Source organism: Orcinus orca, chromosome 1 (genome assembly GCF_937001465.1).
Source record: "Orcinus orca chromosome 1, mOrcOrc1.1, whole genome shotgun sequence".
Taxonomy (NCBI): Eukaryota; Metazoa; Chordata; class Mammalia; order Artiodactyla; family Delphinidae; genus Orcinus; species Orcinus orca.
In genome coordinates this window covers 3,890,400-3,913,151 of record NC_064559.1, presented here as the reverse complement: position 1 = coordinate 3,913,151, position 22,752 = coordinate 3,890,400, and the positions used below count along the sequence as shown (strand labels likewise).

Here is a 22,752-nt window from a genome sequence, read left to right as displayed (position 1 = left end):
TACTAGGCAAAACAGCTCCCTCTCCCATTCTTGAATACATGGTCTTACGTAGGAGATGATCCATAGAGCCCAGAAACACAACCTCCCCTGGCTTTAAGAGCCAGCTCTCAAGGGATGTCTCTTATGTGGAATACCTCACTGCTTGTGGCAGGGTTGTGGCTGGGCAGGATGCACTCACCTGGTGTGGTTGTGGCTTAGCTGCTGACTGGGGTGGGCTGGGTGCAAGATGCTCATGCAGTGGAGTTTTTGCAGAATGGGGCAGGGCTCAGCTCTGGCCACCAACATCCCAGACCTTATCATATTTTATTACAACTGATGAGCCATTTTAGATCATGTTTTACTTATCTGTTTTGAGTGTGGAATTTTTTGCATAATTGAGGATGTATAATTTAAGCAAACTTTATTTTTTTCTTTGCAACGATTTTTTTTATTTTTAACCATTTTTAAAATTGAAGTATAGTTAATTTACAATGTTGTATTAGTTTCAGGTGTACAGTGAAGTGAGATATATATATATATGTATGTATTATCTCACAACATTGTAAATTAACTACACTTCAATTTATATATAGTCTTTTTCAGATTCTTTTCCATTGTAGGTTATTACAAGATATTGAATATAGTTCCCTGTGCTATACAGTAGGTCCTTGGTGCTTATCTATTTTATATATAGTAGTATATATCTATTAATCCCAAACTCTTAATTTATCTCCCCCACCTTTCACTATCCCCTTTAGTAACTATAGGTTTGTTTTCTATGTTTGTGAGTCTATTTCTGTTTTGTAAATAAGTTCATTTATGTCATTTTTTAAGATTCAACACGTAAGTGATATTATATGATATTTTTTCTTTGTGTGTCTTATTTCACTTAATATGATAATCTCTAGGTCCATCCATGTTGCTGCAAATGGCATTATTTCATTCTTTTTTATAGCTGATTAATACTCCATTGTGTATATATACCATATCTTCTTTGTCCATTTATCTGTTGATGGACAGTTAGGTTGCTTCCATGTCTTGGATACTGTAAATAATGCTGCTGTGAACACTGGGGTGCATGTATCTTTTCAAATCAGAGTTTTCTCCAAATATATGCCCAGGAGTGGGATTGCAGGATCGTGGTAATTCTAGTTTTAGTTTTCTGAGGCACTTTCACACTATTTTCCGTAGTAGCTGCACCAATTTACATTCCCATGAACAGTGTAGGAGGGGTCCCTTTTCTCCACACCCTCTCCAACATTTATTAGAGAAAATTTTATTTTTAAGTATAACTTTATTTTAAAGGCTAATGGTTCCTTAAATCAACCATTCCTATAGAGAGTTTAATTATTGAACTATGAGGCAATAATCAAAGTGTGGCATTTCGCTAGAAATGGACCCTGTGAGTCCAAATCTGTAGACTAAAAGCAAAGTATCAAAGACAACCCGTGAAAAATTCCACAACATTGTTTTGACAATGTTTGAATGGATATGTTAAAACTAAAAATGAAATGTGTACTTTAGATTCACTTTTTCTACAACTGGAACATGTAACTGATTATCTAAAAAATTTTCTGAATATCACTCACTGAATGATTTGAAAACAGAGATATGTCATGACTGGTGATTTTTACCCTTTGGTGTTCCCTTTAGTCTTCAAGCCAATGGATTCCAGAATGTTGCTAATTAAATGGATTAAACTGTATCGGTTTTATTAAAGCTCCCAAGAATAGGCTATGGCCTTTTTCATTGCTCATACAAATCAATACATTCAGAAGAAGAAAAACTTGATTGGTACGATAGACTTCTGCTGCAAACTTTGCTTTCAGGAAACACTTATAAGCCTTAACAGAAATCTATAATTACTAATACTGATGTATTTCCCTTTGATACATGCTTAAGGCTCATTAATTACCTGTGTTCAAAAACTGGTGATACACTTATTTTTATAATGCTATTAGGGGTATATTAACATGTGATAAACTGTTTAAAAATAAGACAATGGTAAACACTAAATTCAGGATCATGGTTGCATCAGAGAAAAATGGTAGGGATATGGGATCAAGCATAAGCACACAAACAACTTTAATGCAGGATATCTCATCCTCGAGACTGTCAACATTTGGGGCAGGATAAGTCTCTGTTGTGGGAGACTGCCTGGTGTATTGCAGGATGTTTAGCAACATCCCTGAACTCTACCCACTGGATGCTAATAGTGTTCCTGTCAGCAATTTTGACAAACAAAAATGTCTCCAGTTATTGTTGCATGTCCCATGGGGGAAGGGGGACAGAATCATCACTGACTGGGAAGCACTGCTTTAATCAGATTGGCAAGGTTTTAGTTTTTATGTTTAGTAAGAAGGAAGGTTCACAGGTATCCATTTGTATATGGTGCTTCATAATTTTCTTGTAAGTTACATATGTGCTCTTGAAATTTACTAAAGCTTTAGTAATATACTTTCAACAGGTGACTTTCTGGAAATAAACTTGGAGATACATTTGTTTGATTTTTTTCATGATAGTCAACGGGAATATAGAACTTTATTTTCTACTTTTAACCACAATGTACTAACATACTTCCTTTTGTGTCTTATGAAGAGTATTTTGACAGAATGTTTATTTTAAATTTGAAATATTTAATCATGCAATTTGTGCAACTGGCTCGTTGCTAAAAATTGCATGATTTTTAGCCCAGAACTGAATATTTTTAGTCAGACATTAAAGATATGCATATAAAGGTTGTAGGACTTATGTGTGCACAAAATAAAGTACAATCTTATCTGATCAATATCATAAGAATAAGTTAGTAAAGAAACATAACCCTCTAAACCAAGTTTAAATAACAAGTAATTGATTCTAAAGATTTAGAGGAACTCAAGGTCTGAAGTGGAGCTGGTCTGAGGAGACGAGGCTGCCAAGCACTCTCCTCTACCACTGCCTCCCTCTTCCTTTTCCTCTCCTGGGAGGACATTGTCTTTTTATCTCTTTTTCTCACGCATCTGGTTCTTTCACACTCTCTGAAGCTTGCCTTCTCCTCCCCTTCATTTATGTGGACTTGGATAGTCATGGCAACCTCCATCTGTTTATGACTCTCCAGCACAGCTTCTTTTAATTAGCTTCAGAGGAAATCTTATTGGCTTAGCTTAGGTCAGATGTCTACATTTGGTTCAGTCAGCTGTGGCAAAATAGAGACTAAACAGATTATCATGGTGCCTAGACCTTTCCATTCTGCATCATGTGGGTGCATCTAGCACTCTAAGAAGAGGGCATTGTCCAAGAATAAAGGATGAACATCTAAACCACATGTAACATCAACTAACAGACATAGCCTATAAAGATTTTGTTTCCCCTTCATGAAAGAGACAGAGAGGGAACTGTTAGATGTAGAGAAGATACATCTGGAGTATATAAATCTGAGCATAGGTAGAATTTAACTCTCTTATCTACACTGGAATTAAAGATTAAATTCTTCAACCAGATGTCGTCTGATGTTGTTCACTTTCCCCCTGAGTTATCTTCCTTATGTGTAAGTGTGTGTGAACATTCCAATGTTAAACCTCTTCAGAATCTCTGGTGTTCAGTTAATCTAGAGAGAAAACACATTCCTGAAGTTTCAAAATGGAAATAATAAATAATATTTTAGCAATTTTAGATTGGAATGAGTATCCTGAGGGGATGAATTAGCTACTGTTCAACATATATATTATTTGTGAATCTATTTCTGATCAAAATATGAGTATAAGGATTTTTTTGTTGATGGTAATAAAGCAGAATCACAAACATAGTCATGTCCTAAAAATCATGTGGTAGACACAGAAGGAAGGCTGCTTGCCAAGGGTCTGCATTGTAGGCAGGTGGGGGTGACTTTGAGCTCATCCATGTACTATCATCCACAGCTGCATCATACATGAGGAACAGTGAGGTGCTCCAAAGTCTGACTAAGGCAAACATTAGGATCCCTGAAAAAGAACAATGCTCTCTATACGTGAGTTAGTTATTAATTCCACTAAACAAGGTATAGGACAGCAAGTTTAATGCTGGAAAGTCTTTCTAGAGGAGGATCCACATTTTTAAATATGCGTATATGCAGTCAACTTGATTCCCCAAGGTAGTGACATTAATTTCCAATTCATTGTGACATTATACTTCTTTTCTTTAAGTATTTTTTAATTAATAAATAACTTTTAGTTAATATTTTCATTTTCTCTGTTAAATTTCAATGGATTATTTTCTTCATTGACATTATGCATGCACAAAATAAAGTACAATATTATCTGGTTAATACCATAAGAATAACAGTAAAGAAATAGAACTGCTCTAAAACCAGGAGCATTCTCTATTAAATGTCAAAAGAGCATCTCTATTAAAGCTCAAAGGATTAATAAGTAGTTTGGGATTTCCTGATTCTTAATGTTTTACTTCTCAAGAAGGAAGTAAAACAAGGGGATTATCCACACCACTTTATCTTGATTAATGCAGTGGATTAGGACTTTACCACCACCACGTCAGCACATTTGTAGCTTTTTTAAAGATTTAATTGGACTTCTTACATATTGTAAAAGTAATTGATAAAGCGATTATAGAAACAAGTACATCCTCTTGATTTATCATGTTTGCATATAAAAACATTATTTTGAGGGGCTTCCCTGGTGGCGCAGTGGTTGGGAATCTGCCTACCAATGCAGGGCACATGGGTTCAAGCCCTGGTCTGGGAAGATCCCACATGCCATGGAGCAACTGGGCCCCACGTGCCACAACTACTGAGCCTGCTCTCTAGAGCCCATGAGCCACAACTACTGAGCCCACATGCCACAACTACTGAAGCCCACGCATCTGGAGCCCATACTCCACAACAAGAGAAGCCACTGCAATGAGAAACCCGTGCACTGGTGAAGAGTGGCCCCCACTCACCACAACCAGAGAAGAGCCCACGCACAGCAATGAAGACCCAATGCAGCCAAAATAAATAAATAAATAAATAAAATAATAAAATAAAAATTCTTTTTAAATATTTTGGAAAAAAATTAAAAACAAAATAAATAAATAAAAACATTCTTTTGAATTGCTAATAATTTCTGTTAACCATCAGTTAAACACATAAACGATCAGGGTGAAAACAGGAGGAACTGCAGAAATCCAGACCTACCAACAACAACCTTGCACAGCAACCAGCCAGTGGTCCTGGTGTGTCACTGTTGCTGTGATGTGCATCTCTCACTTGGCATCCTGAGGCATCTGCACAGTGGATCATTGGCCGCAGAGAGACCAACAATATTTTTCTCTATTAAAAATGAAACATAGGAGAATGAAAATTGATTAATCAAACTTAACAAATACCTTTTCAAAGCTGTTGAAAAAATTTGTTTATTTGAATCAATAAAGATATTTTAAAGATATTTTGTAGTCTTATAAGTCTATAACATTTACTTCATAAAAATGTGTGTAACCATCTTTGCCAATTAAAATTCTAGCATAATACCATGTAATAAACTCAAATTTGGTTTGTGCACTTAATCCTACCACTGCAATAAATGGTGTATTAAGAACTTTTTTTGTAATTAAATGTGTTTTATAGTCAGAAAATACTGGATTTTAACCATCTCTTTCTAATACATATAAAAACAATAGGATGAGGATAATTTCTATAACCAACAAAAAGGATAATTTAGAAGTGCATGTAAAACAAATTAAGTAAAATATTGAATAATATGTTTGTAATAAAATGAGGGACAGTTAGATATGACTAAATATATATTTATAAATATATAAATTATAGTTATGTAACTATAGATGTAAATTTAGGTATAAATTAAGATAAAGCATTTATCTTCAGAGATAGATGGGGATTAGATTTAGATAGAGATGAATAGATAATTCTTAATGTGAAAGTGATATTTCACAAACCATATGTAGACAAATATTTTTCCAGATGTATCATCAAATATTTTCAATTGATTTTCTTATACCATGTGCAGTAGTTTGTAGGGAAAAAACGATATACCATGTGGGGTCATTGTAACATAGCTGTCTTGGCCCTGGGCACACAGAGGTGTTCAGTAAATGGGAGTTATTGTTATTACATATTGCTTGATCTCTACACACAGCTCTGCTGGCCTTGTAGCTCTGGCCCTAGCAGAACTGTGAAGCCATCACTGTCTTTCACGCTCTCGGCCTTCACTTGGGGTTCCCTAATAGAGTGATGGGGGCACCCCTTTTTCATCTTTCAGATATTCAGTGCCCCCTTGCTATCTGAACAGCAGGGCTGGAGCAGATCCTGATCATTTTAAAATTTGCACTTTATTTGGTATGCTTGAATTTGTTTTTTGTTCTTCCAGTTTTATTGACATATTGACATACAGTACTGTATAAGTTTAAGGTATACAGCATAATGATTTGACTTACATGCATCATGAAATGATTATCACAGTAAGTCTACTAAACATCTATCATTTCATATAGGTACAAAATTAAAGAAATAAAAAAAGTTTTTCTTGTGATGAGAACTCTTAGGATTTACGCTTTTAAAAACTTTCATCTCTAACATACAACAGTGTTAATTTATCATGTTGTACATCACTAGTACTTATTTATCTTACAATTGGAAGTTTGTACCTTTTGACTACCTTCATCCAGTCCCCCCTGCTTTTGTCTTTTATCCTTCCTACTACCTTTATACATTGCTTATTTACGACCTTTACTATATATTTGCCTTTACCAATGAGATTTTTCCTTTCATAATTTTCATGTTTCTGGTTGTGACCTTTTCTTTTTCTCTTAGAGCAGTCCCTTTAACCTTTCACTATAAAGCTGCCTTAGTGGTGCTGAACCCTTTTAGCTTTTGCTTGTCTGTAAAACTTTTGATCTTGCCATCAAATCTGATGAAAGCCTTGCCAGGTAGAGTATTCTTAATTGTAGCTTTTTCTCTTTCATCACTTTAAATATATTGTGCCATTCCCTTCTGGCTTGCAGAGTTTCTGCTGAAAATTCAACTGATAGCCTCGTGGGAGTTCCCTTGTGGGTAACTAACTTGTTGCTTTTCCCTTTCTGCTTTTAATATTCTCTCTATCTTTAATTTTTGCCATTTTAATTACAATTTGTCTTGGTGTGGTCCTCTTTGGGTTGATCCTGTTTAGGACCCTCTGTGCTTCCTGGACCTGGAAACCTGTTTCCTTCCCCAGGTTAGGGAAATTTTCAGCTATTATGTCTTCAGATATGTTCTCTGCCCCTTTCTCTCTCTCTCTTCTCCTTATGGGAACCCTATTATGTGAACGTTAGTATGTGAACATTAGGTGTCTTGTAAATGGTCCCCACTTCTTATTATTCTTTTTTTCTGTTCAGCTTCAGTGATTTCCATTACTCTGTCTTCCAGCTTGCTGATCTGTTTTTCTGTATCATTTAATCGACTGCTGATTCTTTCTAGTGTATTTTTCATTTCAGTTATTATATTCTTCAGCTCTGTTTGGTTCTTTTCTTATATTTTCTAACCTTTGTTAAACTTCTCACTGTGTTCATCCATTCTTCTCCTGAGTTCTTTGAACACCTTTCCAACCATTACCTTGAACTCTTTCTTGGGTAGATTGCCTATCTCCACTTCACTTAGTTCTTCTGGGGTTTTATCTTATTCCTTCATTTGGAACTTATTCCTTTGTCACCTCATTTTACCTAATTTGGTGTTTGTACTTCTATGTATTTGGCAGGTTGATTATGTTTCCCTGCCTTGGAGAAGTAACCTTTTATAAAAGATGTTCTGTGCATCCCAGTAATATACTCCCCTTTGGTTACCAGAGGTAAATGCTGTAGGGGTTCTCCCTATGTGGGCTGTGCAGGTCTTTCTGTTATGGCAGACTGACTACTGTGGGCAGCCTGGTAGGTGTCTGGCCTCCAGTTTGGTTGGTTGCCAGGCCCTCCCTTGTGCAGAAACTACTGGCTGCTGATTGGGGGGACCATGAGGCTGCTGCCTGCAGGGCCTTGGAGGTCTTGGAGTTGGTTTTGTTCTGCTGGTGGGTAGAGCTGGGTCCTGATACAGGAGGCTGCTGGGATGTGATGGTCCTGGGACTTGTGTGTGACTGCTGGTGGGCAGGGCCAGGCCCAGGGGATTGCAGGGCTGGTGCCTGCCCATTGGTGGGTGAGGCCAGATCCTGGGGCTAGTGCTGGCTCACTGATTGGCAGAACTGGTGTCTCTGGGTGCAGGGCCCTGGCAGTCCTAAGGCTAGTGTGCAGGGCTTTGGTCCTAGAGTCCTGGGGCCTCTGGTGGACAGGGCTGGGTCCCAGGGTGGTTCTGGGCTCAGGGGACTTAAGACAGCAGGCCTCCTGGTGGGTGGAGCTATGTCCCTGCCTGGCTAGTTGTTTGGCCTGAAGCATCCCAGTACTGGTGCTGACCATCCAGTGGGTGAGGTCAGGTTCCAGTGCTAATAAGCTCAAGGGAGGATTCCAAAACGACTCTTGCCAGGAGTGGTGCCCAAGTGGCAGATAAAGCTCCCCAAAATGGCTGCCACCAATGTCTGAGTCCCCAGGGTGAGCTCCAGTTACCTCCTGCCTCTTCTGTAGACTCTCCAGGATCAGCAGGTGGATCTGAACCAGGCTCCTTTCAAATCACTTCTTCTGCCCTGGGTCCTAGAGCATGTGAGATTTTGTGTGCACCCTTAAAGAGTGGAGTCCCTATTTCCCACAGCCCTCTGACTATCCTGAAAGTAAGCCCTTCCAGCCTTCAAAGCCAAATGCTCTGCAAGCTTGTCTTCCTGGTGCAGGACCCCCAGGCTGGGGAGCCTGATTCGGAGCTCAGATCACCTGCTCATTGGGAAGAACCTCTGCAGTTGTAATTATCCTCCCTTTTGTGGGTCACCCACCCCAGGGTATGGGTCTTGACTGTACCGTGTCTCCACCCCTCCTACGAGTCTCACTGTGGTTCCCTCTTTATATTTTTAGTTATGGATGTTTTCTGCTGGCCTTCTGATTTTTCTCATCAATAGTTACTCTGTAAATAGTTGTAATTTTGGTGTGCCCTTGGGAGGAGCTGAGCTCAGGGTCTTCCCACCATTGTGGCCACACCCTGGTATGCTTGAATTTGAATCAGCCACTTTTGCTCTTTTGTCCATAATTTCACGTAACATTTGGTATATACTAGATATTCAGTAAAGGTTTACTGAATACTTTTAGGCATCAATAAGTAACTGTAGATACTCTGACTGCAGGGATACACAGGCCTGTGGTCCCTGAAATCACACTCTTTAGGCTAAACTGCCAAGTAAATTAACATAGTACTTTTAGGGAGATGGCTATGCAGTGTGGGATGAAGAGGTTGAAAGGGATAATCCTCAGTGAGTCTTTCAGATAGGCTCAGTGTCCACTCAGGTGGGCCAGTGGGCTGGGGCTCGGGACCTGAGCAAGAATATGTGGGGAGTCTAAGAGCTAATAAATAGTCCAATGCACATATCCCAGGCCAGGAAGTGAGAGCCAGCCAATGTCACAGAAGATTAGAGTTTCTAGGCAGAATGAGAAGGCAGGTGAAGGCCTGACAGAGGCACATGTTGAAGGTAGACTCTGAAGCAAATCCAAGATCACCTTGATTCTCTTCCTCCAGAGATGAGAAGATGCTTCCGTTAGTGCTGGTGAGCCTAGTGCTGTTGAAGAGCATAGCCAGTTAAAGTGGCCAAGATCTCTGTTATGGATTGAGTTGTGTGTCCCCAAAAGACATGTTAAAGACCTACCCCCTAGTACCTCAGAATATGACCTTATTTGGAAATAGGTTTTTTGCAGGTATAATTAATTAAGATAGGATCATACTGTAGTACGATGGGCCCTTAATCCGGCATAATTAGTGTCACTATAAGAAGAGGAGAAAACAAAGACACATAAGAAGAAGACACCATGTGACAACAGAAGTGGGGAGATTGGAGTAATGCATCTGTTAGCAAAGGAATGCCAAAGATTGATGGCCACAAGAAGCTAGGAAGAAGCAAGGAAGGATTATCCTCTACGTTTCAGAGGGAGCACGGCCCTTCTGACATCTTCGTTTTCGACTTCTAACCGCCAGAGCTAAGAGAGAACAAGTTTCTGTTGTTTTAAGCCACTCGGTTTGTGGTACTTTGCAATGGCAGCACTCTCCAAAGACAAAGGCTGCTCTTCATCCACTTAGGAGCACTGGCAGCTGTCTCTGGGGGTACCACACCCTCTGTGCAGATTTGGGTCTCTCCATAATTGCCATGGTAACTACCCACTTTGGACATTCACATTCTTCCATACCTCTGGGAAGTTACTCTTCCAGGATGGTTGAAGGCTAAGGAACATGTGCCTGCAATTATCTAGGATAATGAACTTGCTCCACCCACAGAGAAAAACTTCCTGGATGCGCTCTTCACCACACATCCTCTCCCAGCCCCATGGCCTCTTTTTTTATCCTCCTGCCACAGGACCCCAGATGCATACATTTTCCCAAGAGTTACAGATTAAGTTCATAGTGTAAATCAATCTTCTTTCTGTATCCTGGAATGTAGCCTTAGGCATATGATATTACGTCTTCCTCTTATAGTGAAGATTTTGACAAAGAAAAGGCCCACCAGAATACATTTTCTTTATTAATACTGAACATGTGAAAATTGAATAGTTTAGTACATTAAATATATACATGTAGATTTTTCTTTTAAAGAAATGGACCTTTAGGGCTTCCCTCGTGGCGCAGTGGTTGAGAGTCCGCCTGCCGATGCAGGGGGACGCGGGTTCGTGCCCCAGTCCGGGAGAGGCCACAACAGTGAGGCCCGCGTACCGCAAAAAAAAAAAAAAAAAAAAAGAAATGGACCTTTACCGGAAATTCACTTAAGTGGCTTTGTATTCAGTGAGCTATATGTTCCTTTTTTTTTTTTAACATTTTGATTGGAGTACAAATACTTTACAATGATGTGTTAGTTTCTGCTGTTAACAAAGTGAATCACCTATACGTATACATATATCCCCATATCCCCGCCCTCTTGCATCTCCCTCCCACCCTTCCTATCCCTCCCCTCTATGTGGACACAAAGCACCGAGCTGATCTCACTGTGCTAGGAGGCTACTTCCCACTAGCTACGTATTTTACATTTGCTACTATATATATGTCCATGCCACTCTCTCACTTCGTCCCAGCTTACCCTTCCCCATCCCCGTGTCCTTAAGTCCATTCTCTACATCTGCATCTCTATTCCTGTACTGCCTCTAGGTTCTTCAGAACCTTTTCTTTTTTTTTTTTTTTTAGATTCCATGTATATGTGTTAGCACACAGTATTTGTTTTTCTCTTTCTGACTTACTTCACTCTGTATGACAGTCTCTAGGTCCATCCACCTCACTACAAATAAAGCAATTTCATTTCTTTTTATGGCTGTGTAATATTCCATTGTATATGTGTGCCACATCTTCTTTATCCATTCATCTGTCGATGGACACTTAGGTTGCTTCCATGTCCTGTCTATTGTAAATAGAGCTGCAATGAACATTGTGGTACATGAATCTTTTTGAATTATGGTGTTCTCAGGGTATATGCCCAGTAGTGGGATTGCTGGGTCATATGGTAATTCTATTTGTAGTTTTTAAGGAACCTCCATACTGTTCTCCATAGTGGCTGTATCAATTTACATTCCTACCAACAGTGCAAGAGGGTTCCCTTTTTTCCACACCAGCTCCAGCATTTACTGTTTGTAAATTTTTTGATGGTGGCCATTCTGACTGCTGTGAGGTGATACCTCATTGTAGTTTTGATTTGCATTTCTCTAACGATTAGCGATGTTGAGCATCCTTTCATGTGTCTGTTGGCAATCTGTATATATTCTTTGGAGAAATGTCTACTTAGGTCTTCTGCCCATTTTTCGATTCGGTTATTTGTTTTTTTGATATTGAGCTGCATGACCTGCTTGTATATTTTGGAGATTAATCCTTTGTCAGTTGCTTCATTTGCAAATATTTTCTCCCATTCTGAGGGTTGTCTTTTTGTCTTCTTTATGGTTTCCATTGCTGTGCAAAAGCTTTTAAGTTTCATTAGGTCCCATTTGTTTATTTTTGTTTCTATTTCCTATTCTCTAGGAGGTGGGTCAAAAAGGATCTTGCTGTGATTTATGTCATAGAGTGTTCTGCGTATGTTTTCCTCTTAACAGTTTTGTAGTGTTTGGCCTTACATTTAGGTCTTTAATTCATTTTGAGTTTATTTTTGTGTATGGTGTTAGGGAGTGTTCTAATTTCATACTTTTGCATGTACCTGTCCAGTTTTCCCAGCACCACTTATTGAAGAGGCTGTCTTTTCTCCATTGTATATTCTTGCCTCCTTTATCAAAGATGTGGTGACCATATGTGTGTGGGTTTACCTCTGGACTTTCTATCCTGTTCCATTGATCTATATTTCTGTTTTTGTGCCAGTACCATACTGTCTTGATTACTGTAGCTTTCTATTATAGTGTGAAGTCAAGGAGTCTGATTCCTCCAGCTCCGTTTTTCTTTCTCAAGATTGCTTTGGCTATTCGGGGTCTTTTGTGTTTCCGTACAAATTGTGAAATTTTTTGTTCTAGTTCTGTGAAAAATGCCATTGGTAGTTTGATAGGGATTGCACTGAATCTGTAGTTTGCTTTGGGTAGTATACTCATTTTCACAATGTTGAATCTTCCAACCAAGAACATGGTATATCTCTACATCTGTTTGTTTCATCTTGAATTTCTTTCATCAGTGTCTTATAGTTTTCTGCATACAGGACTTTTTCTCCTTAGGTAGGTTTATTCTTAGGTATTTTATTCTTTTTGTTGCAATGGTAAATGGGAATGTTTCCTTAATTTCTCTTTCAGATTTTTCATCATTACTGTATAGGAATGCAAGAGATTTCTGTGCATTAATTTTGTATCCTGCTACTTTACCAAATTCATTGATTAGCTTTAGTAGATTTTTTGTAGCATCTTTAGGATTCTCTATGTATAGTATTATGTCATCTGCAAACAGTGACAGTTTTACTTCTTCTTTTCCGATTTGGATTCCTTTTACTTGTTTTTCTTCTATAATTGCTGTGGCTAAAAGTTCCAAAACTACATTGAATAATAGTGGTGAGAGTGGACATCCTTGCTTTGTACCTGATCTTCATGGAAATGCTTTCACCTTTTCACCATTGAGAATGATGTTTGCTGTGGGTTTGTCGTATATGGCCTTTATTATGTTGACGTAAGTTCCCTCTATGCCTACTCTCTGGATGGTTTTTATCATAAACAGGTGTTAAATTTTGTCAAAAGCTTTTTCTGCATCTGTTGAGATGATCATATGGTTTTTATTCTTCAGTTTGTTAATATGGTGTATCATATTGATTGATTTGCTTATATTGAAGATTCCTTGCATTCCCAGGATAAACCCCACTTGATCATTGTGTGTGATACTTTTAGTGTGCTGTTGGATTCTGTTAGCTAGTATTTTCTTGAGGATTTTTGAATCTGTGTTCATTGGTGATATTGGCCTGTAGTTTTCTTTCTTTATTAAGTCTTTTTCTGGTTTTTGTTGGGAGTTTTACTCCCTCTACTATATTTTGGAAGAGTTTGAGAAGGATAGGTGTTAGCTCTTCTCTAAGTGTTTGACAGAATTCACCTGTGAAGCCATCTGGTCCTGGGCTTTTGTTTGTTGGAAGGTTTTTAATCACACTTTCAATTTCAGTACTTGTGATTGGTCTGTTTATATTTTCTCTTTCTTCTTGGTTCAGTCTCGGAAGGTAGTGCTTTTCTAAGAATTTGTCCATTTTTTCCAGGCTGTCCATTTTATTGGTATATAGTTGCTTGCAGTAATATCTCATGATTCTTTGTATTTCTGCAGTGTCAGTTGTTACTTCTCCTTTTTCATCTAATTCTAATGATTTGAGTCTTCTCCCTTTTTTTCTTGATGAGTCCAGCTAATGGTTTATCAATTTTGTTTATGTTCTCAAAGAACCAGCTTTTAGTTTTATTGATCTTTGCCATCATTTTCTTCATTTATTTTTCATTTATTTTGGATCTGATCTTATGATTTCTTTCCTTCTGCTAACTTTGGGGGTTTTTTGTTCTTCTTTCTCTAACTGCTTTAGGTATATGGTTAGGTTGTTTATTTGAGATGTTTCTTGTTTCTTGAAGTAGGATTGTATTGCTGTAAACTTCCCTCTTAGAACTGCTTTTGCTGTGTCCCATAGGTTTTGGATCATCGTGTTTTCATTGTCATTTGTTTCTAGGTATTTTTTGATTTCCTCTTTGATTTCTTCAGTGATCACTTGTTTATTGAGTAGTGTATTGTCTAGCCTCCATGCGTTTGCATTTTTTACATATTTTTTCCTGTAATTGACTTCTAGTCTCATAGTGTTGTGGTTGGAAAAGATGCTTCATACCTTTTCAATTTTCTTAAGTTTACTGAGGCTTGATTTTTAACAAAGACATGGTCTATCCTGGAGAACACTTGAGAAGAAAGCGTATTCTGTTGTTTTTGGATGGAATGTCCTATAAATATCAATTAAGACCATCTTGTATAATGTGTCATTTAAAGCTTGTGTTTCTTTCTTTATTTTCATTTTGGATGATCTGTCCATTGGTGAACGTGGGGTGTTAAAGTCCCCTAGTATTATTGTGTTACTGTTGATATCCCCTTTTATGGGTGTTAGCGTTTGCCTTTTGTATTGAGGTGCTCCTATGTTTGGTGCATAAATATTTACCATTGTCATGTCTTCTTCTTGGATAGATCCCTTGATCATTATGAAGTGTCCTTCTTTGTCTCTTGTAATAGCCTTTATTTTAAAGTCTATTTTGTCTGATATGAGAATTGCTACTCCAGCTTTCTTTTGATTTCCATTTGCATGGAATATCTTTTTCCATCCCCTCACTTTCAGTCTCTATGTGTCCCTAGGTCTGAAATGGGTCTCTTGTAGACAGCATATATACGAGTCTTGTTTTTGTATCCATTCAGCCAGTCTATGTCTTTTCTTTGGAGCATTTGATCCATTTACATTTAAGGTAGTTATCGATATGTGTGTTCCTATTAGCATTTTCTTAATTGTTTTGGGTTTGTTATTGTAGGTCTTTTCCTTCTCTTGTGTTTCCTGCCTAGAGAAGTTCCTTTAGCACTTGTTGTAAAGGTAGATTGGTGGTGCTGAAATCTCTTAGCTTTTGCTTGTTTGTAAAGCTTTTGAATTCTCCGTAGAATTTGAATGAGATCCTTGCTGGGTGGAGTAATCTTGTTGTACGTTTTTCCCTTTCAGTCCCTTTCTTTTTCTCTTCTTCTTCTGGGACCCCTATAATTCGAATGTTGGTGCATTTAATGTTGTCCCAGTGGTCTCTGAAACTGTCCTCAATTCTTTTCATTCTTTTTTCTTTATTCCGCTCTGTGGTAGTTATTTCCACTATTTTGTCTTCCAGGTCACTTATCCATTCTTCTGCCTCAGTTATTCTGCTATTGATTCCTTCTAGAGAATTTTTAATTTCATTTATTGTGGTGTTCATCATTGTTTGTTTGCTCTTTAGTTCTTCTAGGTCCTCGTTAAACATTTCTTGTATTTTTGCCATTCTACTTCCAAGATTTTGGATCATCTTTGCTATCAGTACTCTGAATTCTTTTTCATGTAGACTGCCTCCTCATTTGTTTGGTCTGGTGGGTTTTTCTCTGTCTTCTCATTTTGCTTAACTTACTGTGTTTGGGGTCTCCTTTTCGCAGGCTGCAGGTTCATAGTTCCCGTTGTTTTTGGTGTCTGCCCCCAGTTGGTAAGGTTGGTTCAGTAGGTTGTGTAGGCTTCCTGGTGGAGGGGACTGCTGCCTGTGTTCTGGTTGACGTGGCTGTATCTTGTCTTTCTGTTGGGCAGGACTGCGTCCGATGGTGTGTTTTGGGGTGTCTGTGAACTTATTATGATTTTCGGCAGCCTCTCTTCTAATGGATGGGGTTTTGTTCCTGTCTTGCTAGTTGTTTGGCATGGGGTGTCCAACACTGGTAATTGCTGGTCGTAGAGTGGAGCTTGGTCTTAGTGTTGAGATGGAGATCTCTGGGAGAGCTCTCACCGATTGATACATGGTCCCAGGAGGTCTCTGGTGTACCAAAGTCCTGAGCTCGGCTCTCTCACCTCAGAGGCTCAGGCCTGACACCCAGCTAGAGCACCAAAACCCTGTCAGCCACACAGCTCAGAAGAAAAGGGAGGAAAAAAAGAAGAAAGAAAGAAAAAGGAAAATAAATAAATAAATAAAGTTATTAAAATAAAAAACATTATTAAACTAAAAAAAGTAAAAAAAAAAGAAAAGAAAAAAACAGAGCAACAAAACCAATAAACAAATCCACCAATGATAACAAGCACTAAAAAACTATACTAAAAAAAAAAAAAAAAAACCAGACAGACAGTACCCTAGGACTAATGGTAAAAGGAAACCTATACAGACAAAATCACAAAAAGGAGCATACATACACACACCCACATAAAGGGAAAAAGAAAAAAAATATATATATATATATATATATGAAGGAAGAGAGCAACCAAGTCAATAAACAAATCTACCAGTGATAGTAAGCTCTAAATACTAAACTGAGATAAACATGAAATCAGGAACAAATTAGATGAAGAAAGCAAACCTCAAGTCTACAGTTGCTCCCAAAGTCCACCGCCTCAATTTTGGAACAATTTGTTGTCTCTTCAGGTATTCCAGAGATGCAGGGTACATCAAGTTGATTGTGGAGATTTAATCCACTGCTCCTGAGGCTCCATGGAGAAATTTCCCTTCTCTTCTTTGTTCACACAGCTCCTGGGGTTCAGCTTTGGTTTTGGCCCTGCCTCTGCGTGTAGGTCGCCCTTTGGTGTCTGCTCTTCGCCCAGACAGGAGTGGGTTAAAGGAGAGGCTGAATAGGGGGCTCTGGCTCACTCAGGCCGGGGGAGGGAGGGGTATGCAATGCGGGACGAGCCTGTGGTGGCAGAGGCCAGCATGATGTTGCAACAGCCTGAGTCGCTCCAAGTGTTCTCCCAGGGAAGTTGTCCCTGGATCACAGGACCCTCACAGTGGCAGGCTGCACAGGCTCCTGGGAGGGAAGGTGTGGATAGTGACCTGTGCTTCCACACAGGCCTCTTGGTGGCTGTAGCAGCAGCCTTAGCATTTCATGCCCAACTCTGGTGTCTGCGCTGATAGCCACAGCTTGCGCCCATCTCTGGAGCTCATTTAGGTGGTGCTCTGAATCTCCTCTCCTCACGCACACCGAAACAATGGTCTCTTGCCTCTTAGGCACCTCCAGACTTTTTCCCGGACTCCCTCCCAGCTAGCTGTGGTGCACTAGCCCCCTTCAGGCTGTGTTCACACAGCCAACCCCAGTCCTCTCCCTGTGGTCTGACCTCCAAAGCCTGAGCCTCAGCTCCCAGCGCCCACCGTCCCAGCAGGTGAGCAGAAAGCCTCTCAGGCTGGTGAGTGCTGGTTGGCACTGATATTCTGTGAGGGCATCTCTCCATTTTGCCCTCTGCACCTCTTTTGCTGCCCTCTCCTCCATGGCTCTGAAGCTTCCCCCGCCCACCCCCTATCTCCACCAGTGAAGGGGCTTCCTAGTGTGTGGAAACATCTCCTCCTTCACAGCTCCCTCCCAGAGGTGCAGGTCCCATTCACATTCCTTTGTCTCTGTTTTTTCTTTTTTTCTTTTGCCCTACCCAGGTACGTGGGGAGTTTCTTGCCTTTTGGGAGGCCTGAGGTCTTCTGCCAGCGTTCAGTAGGTATTCTGTAGGAGTTGTTCCACATGTAGATCTATTTTTGATGTATTTGTGGGGAGGAAGGTGATCTCCACGTCTTACTCTTCTGCCATCTTGAAGGTCCCCCCGTATATGTTCCTTTTGAGAAGCTGTAAACACATAGTCCTGAGGCAGCAGTACATAGCAGCTTGACAACTGATTATGACACATGATGCATAGAACAATTGGTTAAATTCAGATCTTAAAGTGAATTTTTTGGTTTTAACAATAGTCTGGGTGACCTAGTTGACCTTACATTTCTGTCAGTCTTGAACAACCCCGTTGCTGATATTAAGAATTATCAGATAAAGAAAGGCTAGGAAGAAACCAAATCCAAATTAAATAATGAAGAGGGAAACAAAGAAGTTAAGGCAAGTGAAAGGGTAAAAGGTGAAACTAACATACAGAAAGTATAGGAAGGCCAGTTCCTATGAACAACAAGGATATACTGTATAACACAGGGAACTATATTCAATATCTTATAATAACCTATAATGGAGAAGAATCTGAAATATATATATATATCTATATCTATATATATGTATGTATGTATATATATGTATGTATATACATAACTGGATCACTGCTGTACACCTGAAACTAACACAATATTGTAAATCAACTATACTTCAATAAAGAAAAAGAAGGCCAGTTTCTTACTGAGGAAAGGCATATTACTCAGCAAGACTGATCTTTTATTGATTGCAAAATTGTATGAAAATTATCCCAAAAGTAAAAGAAAAAAGAGCATGGCACACCTATCTCACCATGTGAGTGATAAATCAAGGAGCGGGGATTTGAGTCAGATCTGACTTGAGAAGCCATGATCTTGTCACCATGTGGAGCTATACATAGGGAAAAACTTATTCTTTTTTTTTTCCCTTTGTATTCTCTTTGGGAATAAAGTAACTCCTTGAGGGTCCTCTCTGCACTTAACTAATGTAAATATTTGGCTTCCCTGAATGCCAACTGTGATGGATGCAAACCATGAGTATTTCTGCCGGTACGTGACTGACTGCATGTTCATGGCCTTGACACAGAGGCTGACTGGGATTTCCTTGAACTCCTAGGAGCTGAGGTGACCTACATGAACATGACTGCCTACAACAAGGGCCGGCTGCAGTCCTCCTTCTGGATTGTGGACAAACAGCATGTTTACATCGGCAGTGCTGGTTTGGACTGGCAGTCCCTGGGACAGGTAATCTTTTCATTACATAAAGTCAGTGTTCTGTCAGCATCAAAACTACCACCTCCAAAAAAAAAAAAAATAAACACAACAAAAAAACCTACCACCTCCATAAAGCATTCAGTCACCTCTACTGTGGTTGAGGGAAATTAAACCTACAGCTTTTGTTATTTTGCATAGTTTTAGTAGGTTCACCTTCATTTAAAATGAAATGATAAACCTTTCTTTGTCAGAATCATTTTACCAAAAGAACTGCCATTGCTTCAGCACTTTTATAACTCAGATGCTACTCCAAGATTCTTTAGAACATGTTTGTGTGTAATTTATATTACACAAAGGTAAATTTTCAGGATGAGATCACATAATCTATGAGAAACAGGAAAACATAAATTCAGTCTAGGATCACATATTGTAGAATAATAGTTTTATCCCTTTAAAAAATCTTAAGATAAAGATGTCTTCATCTTTCCCTTTGCAAATAATTAACTTCAAATATCTTGAAAATATACTTGAACAGTCTTTTAATTTTCATGTATTTATTTGTGCCAAAGGTGATCCATGGAGGATTACAAATCACCTTCTTCCCATTTGTCATCTAGTGGCTGGAAGTTCTTCATCATTGGATGCATAAGAAGACTGACCAGTCAACCATGCATGCACAGAGCCCATACACAATGTTTTACCTGAGCTCTTTTAATATTAGGATCCCTGAAATGACATTGAATTCTACTGCACTTCTATTTATTCCTATGGGAAAAAAGCACTGATGTGCAGACACACAATGGCCATAGCTTGAAAGAAAACACCACGTGGGATAAATCTGAGAGAGGGTAATATTATATTTGTACTGTTAGCTTCAGGCCTTTAACCATTTGCCTCCCAGTTTCCACTCTTTTCCTTCTTAAACTACCATCTTTCATGCACACATATTCCATCTAGTTTTCCTCTTTTAATGTGTGAGGCAAATAAAAGTGCTCAGCTGTAAAAGAAATGGGCAAATGAAATACTAAAAACCCAATTATTGCCCTCTCCATGGAATAGTGTGGAGCCAAAGCACAACTTATCTAAGGTGGTTTTCTAGTTTTGCATGTGAGGAGGAGTCACAGTCAGTAGCCCAGTCTCAAGGGCCAAGTACTCGGTATCTCTAATAAGACAGTCTCCCTCCCCAGCAGAGGAGGGGACACTGAAAGAAAATGCCATAATTCATTTTGGAATTGAAAGCACCATCAAAGATTATGACAAAACATTGTTTATTTTATATTTGCTCAGAAAATTAGGTGCTACCTACTGATATAAAAATGATTCTGAATAAAATAATAGTATAAATAATAATAATTGCAACAATAACTAGCTTATATTGAATGCAAGGTGTTCTAAGCCATGTAAATGGATTATTTAATTAAAACCTCACAATGATCCTATGAGGTAAATGCTATTATTGCATCTATTTTAAAGAAAAGTAGACGTCAGCTCAGAGTTGAGTTTCAGTATTGAATGTTTTAAGCAAATTTCTTCCAATATTAATTCTGATATGAAAAATATAAATTTTGATTCTGTTTATCTTGTGTCTGATGGCCCTTCAAACACACGTATAAAAATAGTGATTACAGCAACATCAGCACCTCAGAAATAAGTAAGGCAAAGATAGTATAAAGCCTCAATAATTTAGAGTATTTAGAGAAAAATAGTCTAATTTATGGAAATCTCTGGGTCTATCTTTTGCTTTTTTTGTACTTACAAAAAATTAACCAATAAGTATCTTTTGCCCAGAAATTTTCATCTGGATCTCCCATATTAAATAGATAAAATTGGTTCTGTAACAATATTAATTATATGTAAATTCTGCTAAGTAGTTTTTAAAAAATTTTTACTGGAGCAGAGTTGATTTCTAATGTTGTGTTAGTTTCTACTATATAGCAAAGAGAATCAGTTATACATATAGATATATCCACTTTTTTTTAGATTATTTTCCCATATAGGTCATTAGAGGGTACTGAGTAGATTTCCCTGTGCTATACAGTAGGTCCTTATTAAGTTATCTATTTTATATATAGTAGTGTGCATATGTGAATCCCAATCTCCCAATTTATCCCTCCCCCTTCCCCCGCTAGTAACCATAAGACTGTTTTCTACCTCTGTGACTCTATGTTTTGTAAATAAGTTCATCTGTACCATTTTTTTAGATTCCACATATAAGCAATATCATGATATTTGTCTTTCTCTGTCTGGCTTACTTCACTCAGAATGAAAATCTCTAGGTCCATCCATGTTGATGTAAATGGCATTATTTTGTTCTTTTTTACGACTGAGTAATATTCCATTGTACATATGTACCACATCTTCTTCACCCATTCCTTTGTCGATGGACATGTAGGCTGCTTCAATGTCCTGGCTATTGTAAGTAGTGTTGCAATGAACATTGAGGTGCATGTATCTTTTCAAATTATGGTTTTCTCCAGGTGTATGCCCAACAGATGGATCATATGGTAGTTCTATTTTTAGTTTTTTAAGGAACCTCCATAACGTTCTCCATAGTGGCTGTACCAATTTACATTCCCACCAACAGTGTAGGAGTGTTTCCTTTTCTCCACACTCTCTCCAGCATTTATTGTTTGTAGATTTTTTTGGTGATGGCCATTCTGAGTGCTGTGAGGTAAAACCTCATTGTAGTTTTGATTTGCATTTCTCTAATAATGCAAATTATTAGATCTGATTATTGTAGTGCAATAATTTATCATTATTATAGTGATGCTGAGCATCTTTTCATGTACTTTTTGGCCATCTATACATCTTCTTTGGAAAAATGTCTATTTATTTAGATCTTCCAGACATTTTTTTATTGGGTTGTTTGTTGTTGTTGTTATTGAGATGCATGAGCTGTTTGTATATTTTGGAGATTAATCCCATGTCATTTGCTTCATCTGCAAATATTTTCTCCCATTCTGTGGGTTGCTCTTCATGTTGTTATTGTTTCCTTTGCAGTGCAAAACTTTTTTTTTTTTTGCGGTACGCGGGCCTCTCACTGTTGTGGCCTCTCCCATTGTGGAGCACAGGCTCCGGACGCGCAGGCTCAGCGGCCATGGCTCATGGGCCCAGCCGCTTCACGGCGTGTGGGATCTTCCCAGACCGGGGCACAAACCCATATACCCTGCATCAGCCCATGGACTCTCAACCACTGCGCCACCAGGGAAGCCCTGTGCAAAAGTTTAATTAGATCCCATTTGTTTATTTTTGTTTTTATTTTCATTACTCCAGAAGGAGAATCAAAAAAGATCTTGCTTCGATTTATGTCAGAGAGTGTTCTGCCTATGTTTTCTTCTAAGAGTTTTATAGCATCCAGCCTTACATTTAGGTCTTTAATCCATTTTGAGTTTATTTTTGTGTATGGTGTTATGGAGTGTTCTAATTTCATTCTTTTACATATAACTGCCCAGTTTTTCAAGCACCACTTATTGAAAAGACTGTCTTTTCTCCATTGTATATTCTTGCCTCCTTTGTCATAGATTAGTTGACCATAGGTGCGTGGGTTTACCTCTGGACTTTCTATCCTATTCCATTGATCTATATTTCTGTTTTTGTGCCAGTACCATACTGTTTTGATGACTGTAGCTTTGCAGTATACTCTGAAGTCAGGGAATCTGATTCCTCCAGCTCTGTTTTTCTTTCTCAAGATTGCTTTGGCTATTCAGGGTCTTTTGTGTTTCCATACAAACTTTAAGATTTTTTTTTTCTAGTTCTGTGCAAAATGTCATTGGTAATTTAACAGAGATTGCATTGAATCTGTAGATTGCTTTAGTCATTTGATAATATTGATTGTTCCAATCCAAGATCATGGTATATCTCTCCATCTGTGCATGTCATCTTTGATTTCTTTCATCAGTATCTTATTGTTTTCTG

At 38.5% G+C, this 22,752-nt stretch overlaps 1 protein-coding gene across 2 annotated transcripts in view; it reads left to right on the top strand.

Annotated features, from left to right (window-relative positions):
• The window catches only part of PLD5 (phospholipase D family member 5), a 489,683-nt gene that overhangs the window by 373,324 nt on the left and 93,607 nt on the right, over window positions 1–22,752 (top strand). For both annotated transcript variants that reach the window (XM_004283493.4, XM_049713621.1), the window contains one exon: window positions 18,740–18,867. In XM_004283493.4, the coding sequence (XP_004283541.3) occupies window positions 18,740–18,867 (128 nt within the window). The remainder of the gene's footprint in view (window positions 1–18,739; window positions 18,868–22,752) is intronic.